The sequence below is a fragment of the Rhipicephalus sanguineus genome, chromosome 2 (assembly GCF_013339695.2).
Source record: "Rhipicephalus sanguineus isolate Rsan-2018 chromosome 2, BIME_Rsan_1.4, whole genome shotgun sequence".
NCBI lineage: Eukaryota > Metazoa > Arthropoda > Arachnida > Ixodida > Ixodidae > Rhipicephalus > Rhipicephalus sanguineus.
This window is the reverse complement of record NC_051177.1, coordinates 44,616,097-44,638,892: the sequence shown is the minus strand read 5'-3', so window position 1 is coordinate 44,638,892 and position 22,796 is coordinate 44,616,097. Positions and strand designations below refer to the sequence as shown.

At 46.7% G+C, this 22,796-nt stretch overlaps 1 protein-coding gene across 1 annotated transcript in view; it reads right to left on the bottom strand.

Annotated features, from left to right (window-relative positions):
- Positions 1–22,796, bottom strand: part of LOC119382842 (RNA-binding protein 26-like) — a 100,748-nt gene that overhangs the window by 28,098 nt on the left and 49,854 nt on the right. Inside the window, 1 exon segment of the mRNA XM_037650719.2 lies at positions 20,853–21,173. Coding sequence (XP_037506647.1) covers positions 20,853–21,173 — 321 coding nt within the window.

Sequence of the window (22,796 nt, the reverse complement as noted above, 5' to 3'; positions counted from 1 at the left end):
GTCGCTGCTCCGCGATTCTCCCTTTGTTGACGCAATGGCTGCCGTGAAATAGAGAAAAGCTCAACGTCACTGCTGTGTACAACATACCAAGAAGCACGATATTGAAGAACATGGCCGACATTAGTAGAAAGGCAGACTAGAGGCTTCCAGTGCTCAACGAATATGCACAGCTGCGTATGAAGATGTTGAGGCACCGTTTACGCCGATACCGTATTTTCTTACATATGAGCCGCCCCTGCACATAACCTGCACCCCCAACTACATACTGCGACAAATTAAAAAAAAAAAAAAAAACACGTACTGCCATGAAGCCAACTTGTGCACTAAAATTCGTAATGAAAATACGGTAATTTCTTTCAAAGCTTCATATAGAATTATATGTTATATCGAACTAATTCCTATTGTTTTGCAAGTATGACATATGCGGGTTCAACTGTACAAGAGTTACTGGCAGTAAACGAGCACACTCAAAAGCACAAAACTGTTCGGTGGCATCTTTCTTCCAGGTGGTTGCTCATGTGTATACTATGCAAGAATGCAGTGATGCTACCGAGGACTTCTGATTTGGAGCAATTTTTGGAGCAGCAAAATTTCCATTTTGGAGCACTTTGGAGCAGCAAACATTTCCATCTTGGAGCACTTTGGAGCAGATAATTTTACATCTTTGAGTGCACTAGAGAAGCAAATTGCATTAACATTCAAGCACATGAATAATTGTTATGGGGCTCTTATGAAGAGCTAGAAATATTTCAATTCGTTGCAACTCTCATGGAAAAAATCGTCTCAGGAGAACTCCACATTTCACTCGATAATGCAAAAATAAGGGCTCATGCAGTTGAGTGTTCTCGATTAACGTCTCTGGTGATTATTTTCGACTACTAGCAAATAAACAGAATACTGGATCAATAAAATTGTACTTTATGAAATAACACTCAAAATACATGTATGTGGTTATCAGCAGACGTGGTAGACAAAAACTGTGATGTACAACAGTGCCTCAATGCTAAAGAGTCCCAATGTCCCTAATGCATTCCCAGACGGCTCCAAGGCGAAAGCCAGGTTCTTTCTCTTCTCGATCGATGTGTTGATCCTCCCCCTCCCTCTCTGCAAGCTCTAATTCTGCAACTCACATGGTTTCGCGCTACCTCCCTGATCGGTGCACCGTTCACTGAAGCAGTGCAAAGATACGATGTCATGTGATGACGTCATCAGGTGACATTACGATATATGACGCCATGATGACGTCACAAGTTTTGACCATCTATGATGCCATGATGATGCCATCATGTGACAATTATTTTTTGCATAGATCAATTGATGCCGCTGACGGTCAATTTCCATGTTTGATGCATAGATCAAAGGCTTTCGCATTAATATTGCATATTGAACGTTAACAGCCTGGCCATTAAAGGGACACTAAAGGCAAATAACAATTTATGTCAGAGTGAAAGCCCAATGTATGACAACTTCTAAAACGGCAATATTATCAACAGCAGTGCCCTACTTACCGAGAAATTAAGCTAAATGTATCACATGATGAGTGCCACGAGTGGGACATTTTCGAAGTGATCCCGATGACGTATGGAAGTCGGCCTACAATAAATCACTAGTAATCAAACTAGCAGCAGTAAAAAAAGAACATTCCGAGCATCAAAAGACGTAATAAAATGCTGTTTGTTCGTTTCCGCTTGATTCATGGAAAACAAAACCTCCGTGGCGTTGCCATGGGGAACGGCGCGCGTGGTTCAAAGGTTCCGTTTTCGCCGAACTGCGCCTCGCCCGTCTCAGTGGTAGTTTCGGGATCCCGTACTGCCGTGCGTGTTTTGCGCGCTCGTGAAAGTCACTCTGACAGAAAGTTCGACAAAATGCCGCATGCGTGTGATATTGCCGGATGCCCGAATGGTGCACAAATGGTGCACAACGCCAGTGCTGCAGCAAGGAAACCGGTGTGTCTTTTCACTGGGTGCCGCGGAATGAACCCTTACGCTCGAAGTGGCTTAGTGTCATGCTATTGCGCCAGTGTGCTAAACAGTCAAAACCTCTGCGTGTGTGCTCGCTGCACTTTCGTACTGAGGATTACGAGACCAACCGCAACTTGGTGAAGGCTTTGAATGTGCCCATCCGAGCAAGTCTTTGCCGCAGCGCCGTTGTTGCTACTGTGGGTCCCGCTACTTCCGCTCGGCTGCTACTAGTGTCGGCGGCCGCGCAGTAAAAGCGGGCAACGTTGGGCACGGCAGCAGTGACGTATGAAAGTCGTATTTTCAGGCGGGAGATTTGAAGCGCGCTAACGCGATGCGGACCACTAAAAATGTGATTTTATTTCAAAATAAGCACTTCCTTGGCACAGAAGCAGCACTACGAGGTTTCTGGACCGCTATTTCAACAATCAACGTCGACTTAATATTTGCCTTTAGTGTCCCTTTAAAGGGATACTGAACAAAAATTTGAAAAAGCTACGAAAACACTTACATTCGACTCGGACGACACGACTGTTCCTGTACGCAGCGTTTATTTCACGTAATTTCGAGCAGTTGGCCGTATTTTTAGTGGACTGTGAGAGCGCGGCGGCTGCATGCCACTGCGCTTGTCGGCGGACGTGACGTCGAGTGCTCCAGCAAGAAGGGGGCAACCGGCACGCTCTCTCCTGCCCTGCCACTTTCCTTTCTCCACCTCTCCTCTCAAGAACCGAGGGTGGCTGGTGTGGCGCTGAGCATAGCTGAGCCTTGTCCTCTTTTCCCCACATAGGAAACAAAATAGCGCTTATTCCTCAAAAACCGCTACAACTACCGAGCGTGTCGCGAGAGCGCAAAGATGCAAGGTGCGAGTGACAGTGGTTCCACGAGCGGTCATTGCGACTCCGAGTTCGACGGGCCTCCAAAACGGATGCGCCAAATACAACCATATGCATGTGACCGTTCTGCTGTGTCAAGCGACAGCAAGGACGACGAGCCAGACGAGCCGCCGTAGCCCAACGTGGGTCGGCAGCCGGGACCAGCAATTTACACAGTAACTCATAGTCACTATCCTCGAAGTGTTCAGAGCACAAAAAGTCACGCTTTGAAGGCACCCACGTTGGCTGCGATGGGCGCGCAGCGCGAATCCATATCCTTCGAAGCTTCGGCTCTGTTGGAAATGTATGACAGGGCACACCCTAGCGCAGAACAGCGTTGAGGCATTCTGCGTTGTGTCAGGTGCTTCACCGTTCACATTACGTAGCAGCACACAACACAGACGGCAAATTCGTAGACGTGGGCGCAAGCTCCGCTTGAGAAAACAGTCTATTCTAGGGACCGTAATACGGCCGAGAGCGCGGCAATGGCGTCGTGGGCTGCCGGTTGAGAACACGCACGGAGAACACCTTCCCGACCGTGAAAGCACGTTTTGGGAGAGACGCGCGGCAGCGGGTGGCGGCTTGCGATGTCGATTGGTAAGCGATTTTGCTGCGAGCACGGTTGGCGAGTCACTATCCGCGGAGTTTCGCGTCACTTCCTCTCTAGTTCGCGGCGCGGCCGCTAGACGCGCCAATTCGCGAAAAATGCATTAAATTCATTATTTTCTGCTAGTCTCTGGCTGAAATGAAGGTTGTTTCAACAAATTTCAGCACCGAATCTTTCAATTGAGTCATTTATCTCGGCGGCGAAAATTTTGTTCAGTATCCCTTTAACAACCTGGCCTTACATACCAAACTGTCCTCCATCATGTCACCTCTGTGCCGTGTGCGAAACAGCTTCGCTTATCCTCCGCTTCACAGAGTGGAATGGCTTCTCATTTTTTTTTTATTGTGATAGCAATTATATGGACACTCTCGATGGGTTTTTGCCATCGCCATCGACGCATTTTTTCATATAAAGTCAAAATTCATAATATAACCCGGCCATTCTACCCGCTGGTAAGAGCTCGCGAGCGCTGGCGACAAACGCAGCTGAAGCGGAGATTAAACGAGCCGGCCGTCTCCATCGCACGGAGAGCGCATGCGATAACGTCTTCCTGCGTGCGGGCCTGCTGTCGATTGCTCATCAGAGAGGAAACGCCCTGCCTGTCTTTCGTAAGAAGCATGAAGGGACGCGAAGGGAGGGGAAGGGGGATTGAATTGCTCGAATGACGCAGTCACTGGCATGCACGCTATCTTGAGGCATCAGGAGACGGCTCATAAACTTGCTATGCTCTCAATGCTTACTTCACGTTTAGAGAACTCCCAGCACAAGAACCGCTTCACTTCCTGGAGTGGCCATATTCCCTCAAACCGCCGTTTTGTTGAGTTATGCGAGATCGGATCCAAAAGAGTTAGCTGCTAGCCTTACTTCGTATACAATACAATTTGTTGGTATCGCATTCATTGCTTCGCCCTAAAGCAAACCTGAGTTTTTTTAACCGTCAGCCATTGACCCCGAAAAGCGAGGGGCGAACGTGTAATATGGCGTAGCCGCTTCACAGTGGGCCGTCAGCGATGGGCCCGCGACTGACAGCTGCACATATTAGAACGCAATTGTGGCTGCTCCAACCAGGAGGCATGCTTTTATTATTGAGATGACATTTTATTGCGATAGCAATTGTATGGACACTCTCGACGGGTTTTCGCCGTCATGTCCCAAATAAAGTCCAAATTGATGGCATCCCCCTGCGCATCGTATGTTCTACAGCGAGTAAAAGTGTGCAAGCGGGGCCGACGAACGCAGCTGAAGCAGAGGTCAAACGAGCCGGCCCACCTCCATCGCGCTCAGAGGGTGCATGTGATAACATCACCCTGCTCGGGAGGCCTGCTGTCGAAGCAGAGAGGAAACGCCCCGCCCGTCTTGAACGTGCATGAAAAGACACGAGGGGGGAGGGGGGGAGGTGTTGCAAGAGCAGTAACTTTGAACTTTCATTCTAAGGGCGCGGTCGCGATTGCTGGCGCATGCGCTATTGGCAGCCATGCGCGGGTGGCTCGTAAACCCTTCTACGTGCTGCGCTCTTAACGCGAACAGACTGTGCGGAAAGAGCATCTCTCCCTGGAGCGGCCGTATTCTCTTACACCAGCGTTTTGTAGAGTTATGCAAGATCGGATATTTGCTATCGCATTCATTGCTTCACCCTTGCGGTGAAACCGACTTTCTTGAAAAAAAAAAAAAAAAAGCAAGCAAGAAAAAAAATCGAATCTGAACCATAGCAGTCACGAGCTTGAAAGGGCAGGGCCTTTTAAGGGCTATTTACCGCAGAGTGATTAGAAACCTGGATGTGCTGGTGGAAGGAATTATGAAAAAGTTCTTCTAGATGAAGAGCCATGAATAAAGTATATCTGAGAAAAAGTGTCAATGCTGTCCCACCGTTCACATGCTCTTCCATAGACACGAAGTATGGAAAATTCTATATTGTTCCATATCCAGTCAAACCTCAATACAACGAACACCACATTAACGAACATTTCAAATTAACGAACTTTTAAGAAATCCCGAGCCGACTGCTTATAGTTTCAATGTAAAAATACTTCACTCCTACGAACTTCAGAATAACAAACATTGCAGAATAACGATTGTTATTTAATTCCCGTGTAATCTTAAAAACACCTCAGTACTACGAACTTATATCCCGAAATGCGAGGATTCTTAGATTTCAGTGTATCGGTCATGGCAGTCGGAGCTGTAAGGTAGCAGACGACGCAGCGCGAAGAGCGGACGCCCTCCCGCAAAAACCTGAGATGGCGCGGGAGGAGAAAGACGCGAGTGGAGAACTTTTTTTTCGTTGCGGAGGTGACAGCGCATCAGGTTTTGTAAAGGCCCAACCGCATGCATTGCACGCGACTTTCGAGCGAAGGCGACTCGACTGCGACAAACGGGCTCCGTCGTGACGGGAGCACCCACATGTTCGTGACAAAGTGTCACGGTTGCTCGATCGAAAACTATTAATTACGAAAAAGAATTACAGGGTAGATGAATGACAACATGCCAAATTTATTATTGTCTTGTTTGAGATAAGGATGCCATAAAAGCGTTTTGTGACTTTCTTTTTTCGCAATCTTATGTTTAACCGCGACAGTAGTATCTGCTGTGATCCCATGGGGCGCCCGGAAGCGTACGCTGCCTACGCTACATCGCACTTTACAAACTGCGTTATGTTGGGGTTAGTCCACAAGGCGCATCTCGACAACGTTTACTCTTGCTGTCATAGAACGTTTAAGAAAAGCCGCAGCGCCTCACATCGTTGCTTCGCAGGAGAAGGGCTACCTCCCGCGACGACGATGTTGACATTGCAGCAAGCTACCACCAATGCAGCAAGCTACCACTAAAACATCAAAACAAACCGTCGATCAAAATTAACAATAAAATACGGCCGCTGCCTCGCTCTCCGCATGAGATGGGGCTGTAACGAAGGTAGTCTATAACTTGCATTCCTTGAAGTACACGCCGATTGGAAGCATCACGAGCAAATTGCAACCGAAGCGAGGGTCAAAGATGCTGCCATGTTGCCGGATGTCATGCTCACTTCCGGGCGACAAGCGATGTTTTCTGGCTTTCCAGAAACTTGCGATGCGACAAGCAACGACGATGGATGGCCCTCCGCGACAGCAAATCCTGTCGGCCGTCACTTAAAATTCGCGTGCATGCAGTTGGGCCTTAAAGGATTGCAGCGATGACATGGACGACGAAGTCACGGTAGCAACCGAAGATCGCGACGAGTCCGTGTCGGCCACAGATGCGTTGGACTACTTGAGAAAACTCCGCATATTCATAGAAAAAAGCGGAACAGCGACCGAAGTGGTGCATAAAAATGCGGACAGTCGATCACCGACTATTTCAAATAACCGTGCCTTGTCTGACGTTCACGTGTGCATTGTTGTGAAAAGTTCAAGGACGTATCGTTGCAAAGGTAGGACGTTTACGTTACTGAAATTCTATTGTTATGGTAAATTTTTGAGCTTTCACTATAACAACCTTTCAGAATAATGAACATTTTTCCGCGGTCCCCTGAAGTTCGTTATACCGAGATTTCACTGGACATTTTAACGGCACGTGTGTAGTTATAACTGAACATTGCTTTCATTACGTGCCATGCGACGCTTGAAACGAGCTATCAGCAGCGTTTCTGGAACAGACGACATCTGCCGATGAATCGTCGCCACACTTTTACGCTGCCGATTGGCCTAGACATCACGAGCCTCTGCGAAGAGCGTGTTTTGCTGTCAAGCCGACTTGCAGAACAGAAGCTGTGTCGGCACCGTGCATGGCATCGTGGCTTAACTCGGGACGCACATGGGAGTGCTGTTTATTCAGCGGAACATTTCTTGGTCTGTGGTTGTAACTTTGACGGCCCCAAGATCAAGCTGCACATGTTGTGACGCACCGGCGGTGTGATTGCTGGTGATAGACGCCCCCAAACCCGAGACTCTGGCACAGTTTGGCACAATTTTCGTTGATATTATTAGTATGGCACCGTAAATACAATTTGGCACACTTTGGCGCAGTTGGCACAGGAGTGGAATCACTGAGAATGTATAAACTAGGGGTGTGCAAATATCAAAATTTTTTAATACGAAGCGAATACCAAATAATCAAGAGAGATAATATTTTTTCCACCAGTATTCTTTTATTTTACTAAAAATATTTATGTTGAAAACAGTACACTTGTATGCTATCAACACAAAATCTGTTATTGCACAAAAGAATATCTGTGCTTGCCAAGAAGTGCATGACTGTGCTATATTTAGTTGAGGTTGTGACTTAATGGCTTAGGTTCAATTCACATGTTGAACAAACTTTCTCTTTCCTTTTTTTTATATCATAGCACTGTATTAGAAAAACAAACAAGCAAAAAAAAGTAGGGGTGTGCGAATACCGAATAGTAAATCTCGAATCGAATACCGAATCGAATTAAGAAAAAAAAGCCGAATATCGAATCGAATATCGAATATCAAGTTTATTTAAAAGAAGCACGAATGTTTACAACTTCTCATGCAAAAAAAGCAGCCGTTGCACGTGATTGGAGGTCAACTTCTCCCTCCGGGCCATAACAATGTTACCAGCTGTTGAAAACAACTTTTCACTTGGGACACTTGTTGCGGGAATGCCCATGTATTTCATGGTGATCTTGCACAATTCTGGGAAGCGCTGCTTGCCTGTTTCTTTCCACCATGCTAGAGGGTCTTGGTCCTTGCTGCAAGTGGGCTCTCTAAGGTACCGCTTAAACTCCTTGATGTTGGCTGTTTCAGTGCAGTGTCTTCTTTCTGATGACGCCGCCAGCTTCTCAATGCTGTTCCAGATGCTGCTGACACGCTCCTTGTGAGCTGTAGATGTCGACGCTTCGACACAGTCACTTGATTCTTCTTCTGGAGGGAGCTGCAACTCAGTTCTTGCAAGCTCCAAGAGCCTTGTTTCCTGGAATGTTTCAGTACAGAAGAGGTTCTTAAACCTTGGGTCACAGGCGGTTGCCAGCACATACTCCTTTTGCTCGTCCTGCCCTGGAAACCTTGTCCTCATGCTTTTCAGCAAATTTCTAGCAAACTCTGAGGTGTCATCATCAGCTGCAATACAGTCTTTCAGAACCATCTGTGTTCCATACAAAAACGGTACCACTGACGACAAAGTTGCATATTTGTGGCCACTAAGATCTTTGGTCCCCAATACGATTGGTTCAAGAGCTTTGACTAGTCCAGTCACAGCTTTCCACTCCTGTGGTGCCAGGCTGGGCACGGTTGTCTCAGAAGTGGCCAGCTCCACACAGATGGCTTCCTTCAGCTGCACAAGACGAAAGAGCATATCGTGCTCACTATTCCACCTTGTTTCCACATCTTGAATAAGTTCCAGAACTGAGAGCTCCATTTGTCGCTTGCAGTCCTTCAGTCTTGCCGCAGCTTGGGCACTGTGTTTGTAATGGCCAACAATTTCGCGACACTTCTTGAGAATGGCAGGCACTCCTGCTCTTTCTTCCTCGGCATCTTTTATAGCTAGTTGCAGTGCATGGCCCATACACTGCATTGGGACACAAGAAATACCCCTAAGGGCCGCGCAAAAGTTTCGTGCATTGTCCGTCACCACATAGACTGGCACTTTCTGTAGTGGCAGCTCCCACCTATCCATCATTGCTTGCAGGTGCTCCAGGATGTTGCAAGCAGTGTGGCTCTCGGTCACGCTCCGGTTTTCCAACGCAAAACTTCTCATCTCGAAGTTGGAGGTTAAATAGTGGCAGGTGAGGCTGATATAACTCTGGTTAGACCTCGACGTCCACATGTCACTTGTCAATAAGATCGACTCTACGCCTTCCTGGAAGTCCGCGTGCATTCTCTCCTTCACAGCCATTAATGTGTCTTCGTACAACTCTGGGATGATTGTCCTTGAAAATGTAGTGCGGCTGGGTATCTTGTACAAAGGCTCCATGTGGTTCATCAGCTCTTTGAAACCCCGATTTTCGACACAGCTGTAAGGCTGGAGGTCGAGCGCCAGCATTCGGGCAATCCTCGTGGTTATCGCCGTTCTCTCGCGCTGTGACAGGTCCTTGCCCGACTTCAACACATTTTTGATGAGCGGCTGTGCTTCGTCTGGTCGTCCTTGCTTACCTCTGTCTCTCATGAACACACTGTGCAAAGAAAAATGCTTGTTCTTGAGATGATTCGCAAGTGGAGCCGTCGTACTCGATGGCGCGCGAAGTTTCATGTCACAGCTTTTGCACGTTGCCTCTTGGGCCGAGTTCTTTACAAAATGTTTCCAAATGGCACTTTTCGTTCGTTCACTCATGTCGCACCTGACCAGCAGGACCGTTGGACGACGTTTTCCGGCAGCTCGTGCGGATACAATTCGGTAGCAGGACACGTCGGCGTGGTTTCCGATTACGAGGGACTTGGTGGTTTCGGATTGCCCAGAGAAATGACGCAAACGGCCAAACGTCGCAGAGCCAGCGGTTGGATTGGATTGGATTTGTGGCCCCACCCTTTGTAACGGGCGGGCATCAACCGATGCCCTGGCCTAGAGGACTAAACAATGAAATTAAATTTAAAAATGAAAAAGCTAAAAAGCGCACGCAAGCGTGGTTACAGACGTGTTAACTAACCACCACTGACTATGAATATGTTCACGAGAAAAGCTTCGATGAGTCAACGGAGAAGTTAAACAAGCACCACCTCTATCCCGTTTGTGAAAGTAGAAGAGAAATTGGGTGGCTCTGCCGCCGAGAGGGGGCCAGAGTGCCGCCCAGCCAGCTGAGTGGTGGACCATAGAGTGGTTGGTGGACAACTGTACGCCGAACTTGGGACCTAGGCTGTTGTGTGCGCGTCTCCTGCCTTTGTTGCGTGTGGGTTTTATTGATTCCATTTTTTTTCTTTTTCTTTTTTGAGGCCTAGACACTGAGCGTGTTCCTCCTTTGCAAAGGGGCAGGCCACTACTACATCATCATCATCAACGGCCGCGCAGCGACGCTACAGTGTAGCGATGCGACGCAACCAGTGCTGCACGCCAGTACACTGTAACGCCAGTAATGTTCTCTGTGGCGGTCGTGGTGCGTGGTTTTGCGGTTCGTAATGGCGCTTTCGTTTTGTGCTCGCGAATTGCAGTCTGCGATTCCTCCCAAGTAGGCATGTGCAAATAGTGATTTTTCACTTCGAAGCGAATACGAATCGAATAGTTACCTCGTTCGAATAATTTCGAAGCGAAGCGAATATTTTCGAATCGAAGCGAATACCTGGAGACAAAGTTCACGAGAGAAAAATTGATAGAATGAACTACGTTACCTTGTTACAATAACCTTTGCTAGCTGTTTCACACACTAAATCTTTTTACCCTTCATAAAAGTAGGGGATCAGAAATAGACAGACATCCAACTTTTCATTTTCAAATTCATTAGCACCCACCCCCTTATGTAATACCCTCGTAAGAGGGTCCTTGGGGTATTGTGAATAAATAAACATAAACAGATGTCCGGCCAAACATCCTAGCGCATGTTGCTGTGCACGAACACCAACTGTTCTACATGCTCGGGGAGAAGGTGCTCTCTTCGTGCCGTGACAACATTCCCTGTGGTTGAAAACAGCCTCTCACTGGACACTTGAGTAGCTGGCACTGAGAGGTAGAGCCGAGCTATGTTGTAGAGGGATGGGTACTTGGCCTTGCCAATATTTTTCCACAACAGGAAAGGATTGTCCAAACGAGGCTGACCAGGTGCATGGAGGTACTCCTCCACCTCCTTCTTCAATCTCTCAGAGCCAGTTGGTGCAGTATTCGAACCAGCCAAAGTTCCAAACACACTCCACACATCACTGCTCGATGACGCAGCTTCTGCAGATGCACTGCTCACACTTGGCTCCTCTTCATCGTTCTGTTGAGGCAGACTCTTTTCCAAAGATGAGCAGAGCTCACTCTTTAACCATCGTTTCTCGCAAGTGGCATCATAGCACACTGCTTTAAATCGGGGGTCTAGTGCTGTGCTCAGGGCATATGGCACCTGCAATTTAATGTCCCCAAACCTACACTTGATGGCCCGAAGGAGGTTTCCTGCAAATACAGACTCCTGCCCACAACTCTGCTCTTGCTGGTGAGGAGGAGCTGCATGCAGTGCACGAGCGGCACCACGTGAGAAAGTGCTGGGTGCTTTTCGGAGCAACTCTCTCTCATTGCATCATCAATGCATTTAAGGACTGACGTCATGAGACGCCATTCAGTTGAGGTAAAGTCTTCCATTGTGTCCTGTTCGAACAGGTCCACAGAAATCGGACGACGAAGCTTTAAAAGGCGAGCCATCATTGCGTACTCACTATTCCAACGTGTTACCACGCCCTGGATTACTTCAACGGGTTCTAAGCCCATGCTTGCTTGAAGTTCCTTGAGGCGATTCCTGGCCAGGGAGCTCCTCTTATAGTAGGATACAATTCCACGTGCCTTGATGCACAGCTGCTCGAAGTTTGGTGTATCTCGCTTTGCACAGTTTATGCACAGTTGCAAGGTGTGCGCAAAGCACTGAATGCATAGCCATCCTGTTCACAATGCAGCACCCAGGAAGTTTCTGGCATTGTCACTTACAATGAAGACTGGTAAGCCTTGAGGCAGTTCCCATTCCTCGGCTAAATCAAGGAGGACGTTCTTCAAGTTTTCAGAAGTATGGCCCTCGGGCATGTGCCAGCATGCAAGATGGTAATTGTGAAGAGTGAACTCTTCATCGAGCAGGTGGCACGTAAACGAGACGTAACTATCCCCAGGCCTAGACGACCACCCGTCGGTTGTGACCAAGTAGCATGGGGTACCATGGTTGAAGTGATGGCGCAGCGCACCTTTAATCCGCTCTTTTTCCTTGGCATAAAGGTCTGGCATGACGCTCCTGGAAAACGTAGTCCTCGATGGGACTTTGTACTCTGGCACTGCAGCGTGCATCAAGGACAAAAAGCCAGGCTCCTCGACGATAGAATACGAATGCAAGCCAGCGGCCATGAACTGTGCAACCTTCGTAGTTAGCATTTTTGCGCGCTGACTGTCACCTTTTAAGGTCGGCTTGAAGTAACTGCAGCTCGCTGCACTTGCGTCTACCGTCTTCGTGGCCGTCGTCTTTTTTGGGCCACTCGCCTTTTTTGAGCATTCGGCGGCACGGAGCTTTTCAAATTGCTTGAATGGATCAGGGTGACGCTTCAGGTGATTGACGAGGGTGGTTGTAGTGCCTGTAGGTGTTTTAAGGCGCATCTTACACGTGCGGCAGGTCGCGTCACTGGCCCCGCGCTTGAAGAACTCCCAGATGGGACTCCAGAATACCCGTTGCGCTGGCTCGTCCATGGTTGCGTTAGGCCAGTCGTGCACGCAATCGAGCAACAGGGCTACCAAACTGTTGTTTTCCCCAAAGTTCAGCACTTGCAGCAAAGACACATGCGCCGAGCACGTTCACAAGCGCAAAAGAAAACACAAAGGACTATGACAGCTAGGGGTTGCCTGACTGAATACCTACTACCGCTAAGATATCAGCTTCCTTCATTTTACCGTCCTAAAATAGTTTTACATATCTACTCGATCACTATACAAGTTTTCCTTTTAGAAGTTTTTGTCGTTGCAAGTCCACCTTCGCGTTATAATCAAATACGCTAGCAAGAAAAAACAAAACCGCGGCGCGCTTAATTTGAACGGAAACTGAATTTCAGCGGCTTTGGGATGCGTGGTGGCAACAAGTACACGCGCATCCAAATCCGAATCCATCACAAGTTCGTCTTAGCAATGTTGTATACGACTTACATAGATGTTCTCTGTTACATTGCGTCAATCTACGCTCTGTTAGCATAGTTTCTTGCAATGGCTGTTAGGGCAGTTATGATACTGTCCGTTGTTAGGGCACTCATCCAGTACTGTACTGCCCCGGACGTACGCTTGTCGCACTAGTGGCCTCATTGGCGTGCAGGGGTGATCAGGGCTCGGCATTAGTGTTTATTCTTTTCCGCTTCAAACGGAAAGCCATGCTGAGAAAAACTCACGAATTGTGAAGCTCCTCGGAAAGCCATGCTGAGAAAAGCTCACGAATTGTGAAGCTCCTAGTTTTTAAACGGCGAATCTACACTCCGCCGGTGTCGGAACGAGCGAGCGAACCTCGAGGGCAATGTTTATACCAGAAACGTTGCTTGAGGGCGGGCCTGCCGCCAGTCTGCTGCGGCCTTTGCAACGACCGTCACCATGAAATATACGCAAGGTAGCGGAGGTTATTTCACAAATAAAGGGGGCATTTTTTGTGCCGTGCATACCGCGGCACATTGGTGGTTTTATTTATTTTTTTCACGTTTTAACAGACTTAGAAATACTTCGAAAATATTCGAAGTTTTCGAATAGTCATATTCGATTCGAAGGTCGAATCGAATATCATACTATTCGCTTCGATATTCGAAAGTTTCGAATATTCGCACGACCCTACTCCCAAGTGTATCTACAACTGTTGCATGTGTAGGAAGTGAGACATATATTGCAGCCTGTGCGAGCGGCGCAAACAAAAGGCTGTCTTAGTTGAGTTTCACGGCTTAGCTGTCTCACGACCACAATTTAATCTGCGTGCTCTCAGGTTCGTGACATTCAAACTTTGTGTAGTTTTGGACAGACTGTGCAGTCTCAAAGTATATTGTATGTGTTTCACCCGCCAACCAAACAGACTCGCCGAATATATCGAATATTCGAGTAACCGAATACTTCATATTCGATTCGCGAATCGAACTATTCGACAAGTTGGAATTCGATTTGTATTCGTATATTCGAGTATTCGCACACCCCTAAAAAAAAGCTTTTGCATCCGCCTTGGTGGCTTTGCGGCTGTGGCATCATACTAGTAAGTACGAGGGCACTGGTTTGATTCCTTCCCGGCTGCATTGTGAAGGGGTGAAATGTAACAGCGCCCATTAGAGAACCCCAGGTGGTCACAACTGATCAGGATTCCCCCACTATCATCGTCATATCGGGGTTTTGGGAGTTTTGATGCTACAACCCTCCGAACTTAATGTTTTTGTTCTAAATATTTTCGCCCTTGTTATCACCGGTCGACATTCTAGGGCAAACGGAAATATCTGCGGCGTCTTTCTGCCTCATAACAATTATCTGGGTTGCTTGCCTTTCCTTTTTCGAAAACTGTGCGCTGGCTACTTTCCTATCACGAATGCTATGTCATGCTGATCGCCACACGTCGTTCGTGATCGGGAAGCACCGGGCGCGCGGCGATAACGCAAGGAAAGCCCGCGAGAAATGTGACACCATTGTTGGGTGGCAAAAAGACACCTTAAATACGCCTTTTTTGTCGTAGTTTACAGAGCTACAACTCCTGTTCAAAATGTGCTGTCGGCGACTAGCGTGTTATTTCGCCACTTCGAGGACCACCTTCGTGCACGTTGCTGCCGGCAGTAAACTGACGCTGGCAAAAGAGGGAGATTGGTGAAATCGCACGAACGATACGCCCAGGTGTGATGCGTGTTCGATGGATTCTAAAGGGCACGCTGTCGGGAACGCGGCGTAACTACCGTATTTTCCGGTGTATAAGACGCACCTTTTTTCCTAGATTTTCGCTGGTGCGTCTTATAAAATGGTGCATCTTATATACGCAAAAAGTCACGTGATTCTGCGAGACCAATTTGTTTATATTTAATTTATGAGTACGATAAACAGAGCTCGATAGCATTCGTAAAAATATATCTAATTTTGTTGTAACAATGAAGCGGCTGCGATCTTATATGTCAGCTACTTGCTGTTCAAGCAGCGCGGCGACCATGGAGATTACGGCCGCAATAAAAGCCACCACTGTCGCGTGCCCCATTGTACTGTTTGAATTGTTTGTTCTTAAACGAAGAATTAAACCCACAGAACTGAGGCAATAAATAAAAAAGAGCACCACAACGGTCCATTGTAACGTTGTAGCGCCCACAATATCAGTTACAAAAGCGAAAGTACCACTTCATTATCATCATCATCAGTTTCCGTGCGAGACGTCGCTGCAGTCCAGCAGTAGTCGCAGCTTCCGGCTTCCGGTCGCCATTTACGTTTTGTATGCGTGTGTAGGTGGTATCCGACGATCGTGTGATAACCGTGCGGCGCGTTCGTTGTTTATGTGTTCTCGCCAAGTCTGGTAATGCCCTAAAGGTATGGTAGCCACTATAGTACAGGCAGTGCCAACGATGTGCTTCAAGGTGCTTACAATGCTGCGTAAAAGTTACTCAGAGGCTGACGACAGCAACCCAGCGATGCTGCCAAACGAGGCGGAACTTTTGACAGTGTGCCGGAGGATGTGGCTTCAAATCCAGTAGAATAAATAGTGGTTTTGTGCGCCTTAATAAAACTGCTGCTTACAGATATTCAGTGCCGTGCGTGACTACGCATTTCGCAATCAATGTACTCTGCGTGGGTCATTGTGTTTTATCATGTCGACCGAGTTAAAAATAGATGCGTCTTATACAATGGTGCGTCTTATATATCATTTTTTCTTTCGAAAGTCGTAAAAAGTAGGGGGTGCGTCTTATACAAAGGTGCGACTTATACACCGGAAAATACGGTACGCAGTATATTCATCACCCGACGTGCGCCACAGCTAGCTATAGAAAGAAGTACACATGATGACGGCAATGACGCCGCAGTAAAGGTTACGAAAAGTGCCCACTACTGGCGTTACCATCAAATCATTTCGGAACTATGCCAAGTATAGTGGCTGACGTTGCAGCACAGCAGACAGACGACTCATGCAGCGATCCGTTAGCTAAAACCGTCGCAGCTACATATGGGATGCGGTACCTCTGCAGCATAGAGCCAAGCGTCCCTCGTTAGTTGTGTGCAGCGCGTTGACGTTAACTGTAACGCACGAGTGCATTTGCCTGCACGCTCGGAAAGCACCGGACCGAGCAAAAGTGCGGCGAGTACATTCTCAGGCCAATGCGGCGACGGCGAGCTGCTTTCATTTCTGCAAGTGACACGCACTTCATAGAAGTGGTCCCGCACAAGGGCGTGGCAGCGAACGGCTTGTTTGGGTTGTCACCTGTTCTTCAAAGTGTGCAGTACAATTACACCAGCGGCAACAGCGATAAGCCACACGCACTGCCGAGCAGGCAGTTCATGATTCAGTTTCCTTAAGATGCTTATTGTTGACAGGTTTGTCGCAAACAGGTGCGGCGGCACGTTCATTGGTACCTTCGTCACGCCCCTGTTGCCCTCGAGTATTTTCGATGCTTACCTGTGTAGGCATCACTGCACTCGCGTCGAAGTCGTAGTAATCACTGGTCGACCGCTCATGCGCTTACCGTAAAGGCGCAAAATTGGAAGTTCTTTTCAGTAATACAGTAGCCTCTCAGTAAACGGAAACCTGTTAAACGGAACTGCTGCTTAAATGGAACAAGTAATTCTGACAATATTGGTTTCGTTCTCGTATTCTGCACCCCTGGTCGCCTCTCAGTAAACGGAACTCCTGTTAAGGGGGGACATGGCACTTGAAAAAAAGTTCTTTATTTCTTGATCAATTTTGATGAAACTCCCTGAGTTTATGTATAGTTGTGTGCTAATTTCAAATACGATATTATTTTTCTAGTGTGATATGTAGTTTTTAAAATACAAAATATTTCATGTGCCTCCTGGGGAGCAAGCTTTTTTCTAAACTGAGTTAGTTACAAAGTAAATCTGCATATCACGATAATCTGCAATCAGAACTGTGTGCAGTGCAACAAAAATGGATGTTCTAAACCTATTAGAACAAAAGTTATAGTATGTTGAACATTCACGAGTGAAATTCTAGCGTGAAATGACTCACTCGCGAATGTTCAACATACCGTAACTTTTGTTCTAATGGGTTTAGAACATCAATTTTTGTCGCACTGCACACAGTTCTGATTGCAGATTATCGTGATATGCTGATTTACTTTGTAACTAACTCAGTTTTAAAAAAAACTTGCTCCCCAAGAGGCACATGAGATATTTTGTATTTTAAAATTTACACATTATACTAGAAAAGTAATTGCATATTTGAAATCAGCATACAACTATACATAAAGTCACCAAGTTTCATCAAAATCGATCAAGAAATAAAGAAAAATTTTTAAGAGCAGTGTCCCCCCTTAAACAGAACATATTTTCCTGGTCCCTTCAGGTTCCGTTTAATGAGAGTCTACTGTATATACGACCGAATAATTGAAAAGATTGAATATTCGAGTCACTTTGAATATTTGAAACTTCTCGAATACATGGTTTTCGAATCGAATACGAATATTGCAAATGTAACATTCGATTGATATTTGAAACTTTCGAATATTCGCACACCTCTAATAATAACGCTCAGATAGCAGAGTAAAATTACAGTAGACTCTCAGTAAACGGAAATCTGTTAAATGGAACTGCTGCTTAAATGGAACAACTGAATCTGATATGATTGGTTTCGTACATGAATTCTGCACCCCTGTTCATCTCTCAGTAAACGGAACTCCTGTTAAGGGGGGAGGTGGCGATCGAAAAAAACTTTTTTGTTTGTCGACCTAGAGTAATAAAATTTGGCAGGCATACTGAAGAGTGCCTCGAATAGCTATATATAAAGTTTCATTGTGATATCTCGAGTAGTTTTCAAATTACACTATGTTACATGATCTGATGACATAGTCTGCTCGTGAAAAGCCTAGCATTGTAACAAACCATGCCAGGAAGGTCCAAGTGGTTTTGATCTTTACTCAAAAGAGCTCTACACAGGATGACATTATTAAAAATTGTCTATTGCTTTTAGTTTTTTTACAAATAACATCCCCATCAGCTTCATGTATTGCATCAGAACTTCTCATGCACTAATTATCACTTACAAAAAAAACTAGGCCCTAAGCAAGGTAAAGAATAATGTCATCCTGTCAACAAGACTTCAAGGATTGAAAAAGAAAAAAACGGAATCAAAATCTGTGTAGTAGTTGCCAAGATATCTGCTCCACAAGCTGAGCAAGATGCCAAAAAAACAGTATTGAGAAAACGGCGTTTAAAGTTTGGCCTTCTCTAAAACACCTGAAGATTGTGATCTTTGGTTTTTTTATGATGTTTCACTTCTTGGACATGTGGCCTTTCTGCAGTGTGCCTTTGTTCTTTTTTCATAACCTTCTCTTTTTTTATCTAAAAAAAACCAGTATGGATTTCAAACCAAGTTCTCTGTATGAAGGAGTGGTGTGACAGACATGACAGAAAAGAAAATATTGCAATCTAATAAGGCCATATACTGAAATGATTACACATATTTCTTGTATTTATGCTGTCATTAGCATAATTAAGTCTTGCTTATTGATTACAATTAATCATAGAATAATTTTTATAAAGAGAAAGGTTTGTTGCGACAGAAAATGGCTCACACCATGATAGCCGATGCCTTCGTTCCAAATAGCAAACAGTTATGGCCAAGACATTAGTGGCACAGAAATTTTTGAGCAGTTTATTCAATGACGCGAGTCGGGCAGATAAAAATTCGTCCCCCTGCTTCCTACACGGTCTTTTGCCACTCTCGCGTATGAAGCGTATTATCATTCGGCCGACCGCAGCAACGCTAGTCTACGAGGCTTTCATTGTTTCAGAACATCCATAAACGCCTACGGCGATACCAAGCACGGCTCCAAGCACGTCTAAATTACATCACTAGTGCTTATTGATAGCACTCTGACCGCGAAGTGCTCGGCCGCGGGGTCCGTGGAGCCGGCGCGTGATGCGGTTGGTGACGGCGTTCGGTGACGATGCGCGAATGCAAAGCTACGATGACGAAAAATCTGCGCGCAGTATACTTTGTATCGCATTTTCGGGTGCCGACGCGCGAAATTGCTACCGCTGCTCCGAGCAGTCCATGGCCGTGGGGTCTGACGATCGAGCTTGGCTGTCGAGTTCACTGCCGATGCGTAAAATGCCCGTCCGCGGTTCCGAAGTGCCGGCGAGCGATGTGCTTCTTCGCTTGCGAAGAAGCACATAGCCGCGAGCACGCTAGCGCGTTGTAGTTGCCCGCAACGTTTGAGGTTCGTCTCGCCAAACGGCGCCGTGAGCGGAGTTAGGCCTAGTGACGACTCCGAGCAGTAGGTGCGCAGGCCGTGGTGCCCGTTGCTTCGAAGTGCGTAATGCGTGGTCGTGAGTACAAAGAGTCATCCCGCGACCGCCTTCGTCACGATGTCAGAAGTGCTGATAAACAGAACATCTAACCGCGAATCCGACGCTGAAGTCAACGCTAGAGTCGGTCCGAGACGCACGTTTGCGATGTTCGCTAGGAGCGCGGCGCACCATCGTAATCAGATCGAACTTCCTCTTGCAGCTCCAAACTAAAGCGTAATTATATTTCAAGTGATCGTCGAGCCGTGAACAAAGAACTATTGCTAACGTGTCACGAAGTAGCGCGATTCTCGACAGCCGTGAACTCGCGACGCGCAGACGACGATCTCCCGGAGCGAGCATCGGACCAATGGCGAGGCGAGCTGGGGCAACATGGCGGACGCGGCCAATCGGAGGCCTCGGAACGACTCTCAAGTGTTTGCTTTTTGTGCGCTTCTTTCTGAATGGAGGAGCCCGCGGAAGCGGGGAATTTGAACACGGAGAAATGCAATTTCCGACAAGCCCAAAAAGTTGGTTCGCGGTCGCGTCATCGCGGAGCTACAATTTTTTGAAAATCGCTGTTTTTTTGCAATTTCCACAATAATTTGCGCCACCTCGGAGGGCAAAACAAAGTTTTCGAAGCACTTCTGGGTGGTTTTCAGTTTAGATATTTTGGAATCAGATAGAAAAAGGGTTCCAGAAACTGAAAATTTGATTTTCAGAAAATCGATTTTTTTGCCATTTTTCGCAATACGAAAGCCGCGTCCCCCCTTAAATGGAACACATTTTCCTGGTCCCTTTAGGTTCCGTTTAACGAGAGTCTACTACTCCAATAAACGGAGAAGAAATGATGTAGAGTGCTTAAATACCAGGAGAAATGACAAATTTCACTAAGTAAGGTTAGATCCTGTTGACATGCTCAAGAAAAAAACCCCGACAGTTCTTTATAAGCATGTCTCAATGTTACAGCAGTAGCTGCGGCACTTTGCCAGATAGTCACGTGCTCTTTGCATATCACAGTAAATGTGCAACCACCTGTGATGACAATGACTGAGTCTCTCTAAAGCCTGCAACAATGGTGCGTCCATACGTCAAGCAGGGTGGCAAGTTTTTGTCCTACGTTTTCTCGCCTGTGGACGTCCACTAAGGTCTTACTATAAAATAACAAAAGCAAAATTCTCTGCCCATACCAAATACCGACACAGAGAGAAAGGACAGCTACACTACTTCAGCTTGTGAACAAAATATGTCCCATTTCAAAACATCATTTCCGTGTACATCCTCCGTGCACACCACTCTTCCTATCTATTCGCCGTATGAGTACTATAGTCAAACCAACCAGCTCCAAAAGCATGCGTTTATAATTCCTGGACAGCTTCTCACCTTTTCGACAGGGGGTGCACCTAGCCGATCCTTGATGTTCTTGGTGGGCTGTGCCTCTGTCGTGCCAGTGGCAGCTGTGGCACCGTTAGTTGGCTGGTTAGCCACGTTGGCATTTCCGGCAGAAGCAGCACTAGCACCGGAAGTGTCCGGCACAGATCCGCTGCCATTCGCAGTGGGCGCTGCATTCCGGTCCTTGTTGTGCCAGAAGACCTTGATGAAACGGTTGTTCAGCACTGCCTCTGTACACCGATACGCAGCGTTGGCTTCGGCATGGTTGGAGAAACGAATCAGGGCTGCCTCGGGATCTCCGTCATAGCATACCTGTAGAGCGCAATCCAAAAATGCTTGTTAATAGTAGCTCTATGACGACCAGAACTACAGAATGACGTGAGAGAATTCCTGACACCATTTGAACTCATCACATAATGAATTTCAACCACCACCAATGTTCTGACAACCTTTTACCAGAGTAAGAAACAGCAGTGTATACTTGTGTAGTTAAAGGGGTCATGAATCACTTTTCCATCCAAGTAATGGTCTAATGACCTCAGTATCGAAGTTTACCGCCTCCCGAATCAATTGCCGCAAAAATTTCTCAAATCCGCCAAGAACAAGCGGAGTTACGGGGGTTTGGCGCACGCTCTGAGCGCTTTCTCTCTTTTCTCATCCCGACGAGCGCACTGGAAGCTACACAGGGAGGCATGGCACGGGGGACAGAAGTTACGTCAGCGTGCATCACGACCTTGAGCGCATGTGATGAAATGCGATCGCTCTCTCCTGATGTGATTCGTGCGCGCAAGTATGGCTACTATGTAAAGTTAGCAGACTAAGGAGTGCGGTGCTGGCAAGTGGCAGCACCTCGTGGCAAGAAGCACATCTGACCTGAACGCCACTCTCGATTTATGTCGGCTATCGGCCAATACTGTCTGTCATGCGACATCAAATAGCAGACGCCCTGCCTACCGAAGAGAGTGAGGACAGGCCTCTGTATGAAAAGAGGGTGCATGAGAAAATGGCTACTTTGCACTCCGCGTCTAAACACTCTTTGCCAAGCACAATTGCAAGATTTGCAATAGCAGTGTCTGCTCTCCGAAGGATGTGTTTTCTGACCAAGACCGAGGGGTGGTTCATGACCCATTTAAATCTTGTTATACATGACATTCAATTCTGCATGAAAATACGTTTCTTTACCTGATATTTGTTGCATGCAGATGCCAGAGATAAAAATTTTAGACTTACCTACTTTGCTATATTGTGGTTTGTTGGCCTATTACGGCTTGCTATCAATGCTACGAGAAGTGGCACACTAGAGAAATAGAAAACTACGAAAGGGCTCAGTTTTACGCAATATTTTCAAGCCTTGATTGGAGCGCTGCCGTAGACAGTCAGTTGGGAGTGTGCAAATGCAGTGTGGTGTTCTTGCTTTTTTTTTTCTCTGCATTTTTGATGATAGCAAGTGATACGCAACATTCAACCTAGTACTGTCAAACCCCACTACAGCGAAATTGATGGTGCTCGGAAAAAACTTCGTTGAAGCGAACATTTTGTTTTAGTGAAACCGAAAAAAATAAAGCTGACCTGAGCTAGGAGAACAGAGAAACTTTTATTTCCAAAATTCAAAAAGTGTTGGCTGCTTCCTTTGTTTCTCCAGCAGCGCCATGATGCGATTCTCATATATGCATAGCGACGCCAGGTTGAAAAGCACGCTGAAACAACGGCTTCCGCGAATGAACCAAACAGAGGCACGGGCGTGCAACACGAACTGCACAGTTGCACTAATATGCTAGCACTAGCTATTCGCTGACAACAAGGTATCTGACAACGCCGAGATGCAGGCGCACTATTGCGGAATGATGACTTACACCTTATTCTACGCTATTCCTATCATTCACCACTTGCGGCTGGCTGATCCCATTGATAACGCGGACGAATTGTTGCTCCGAC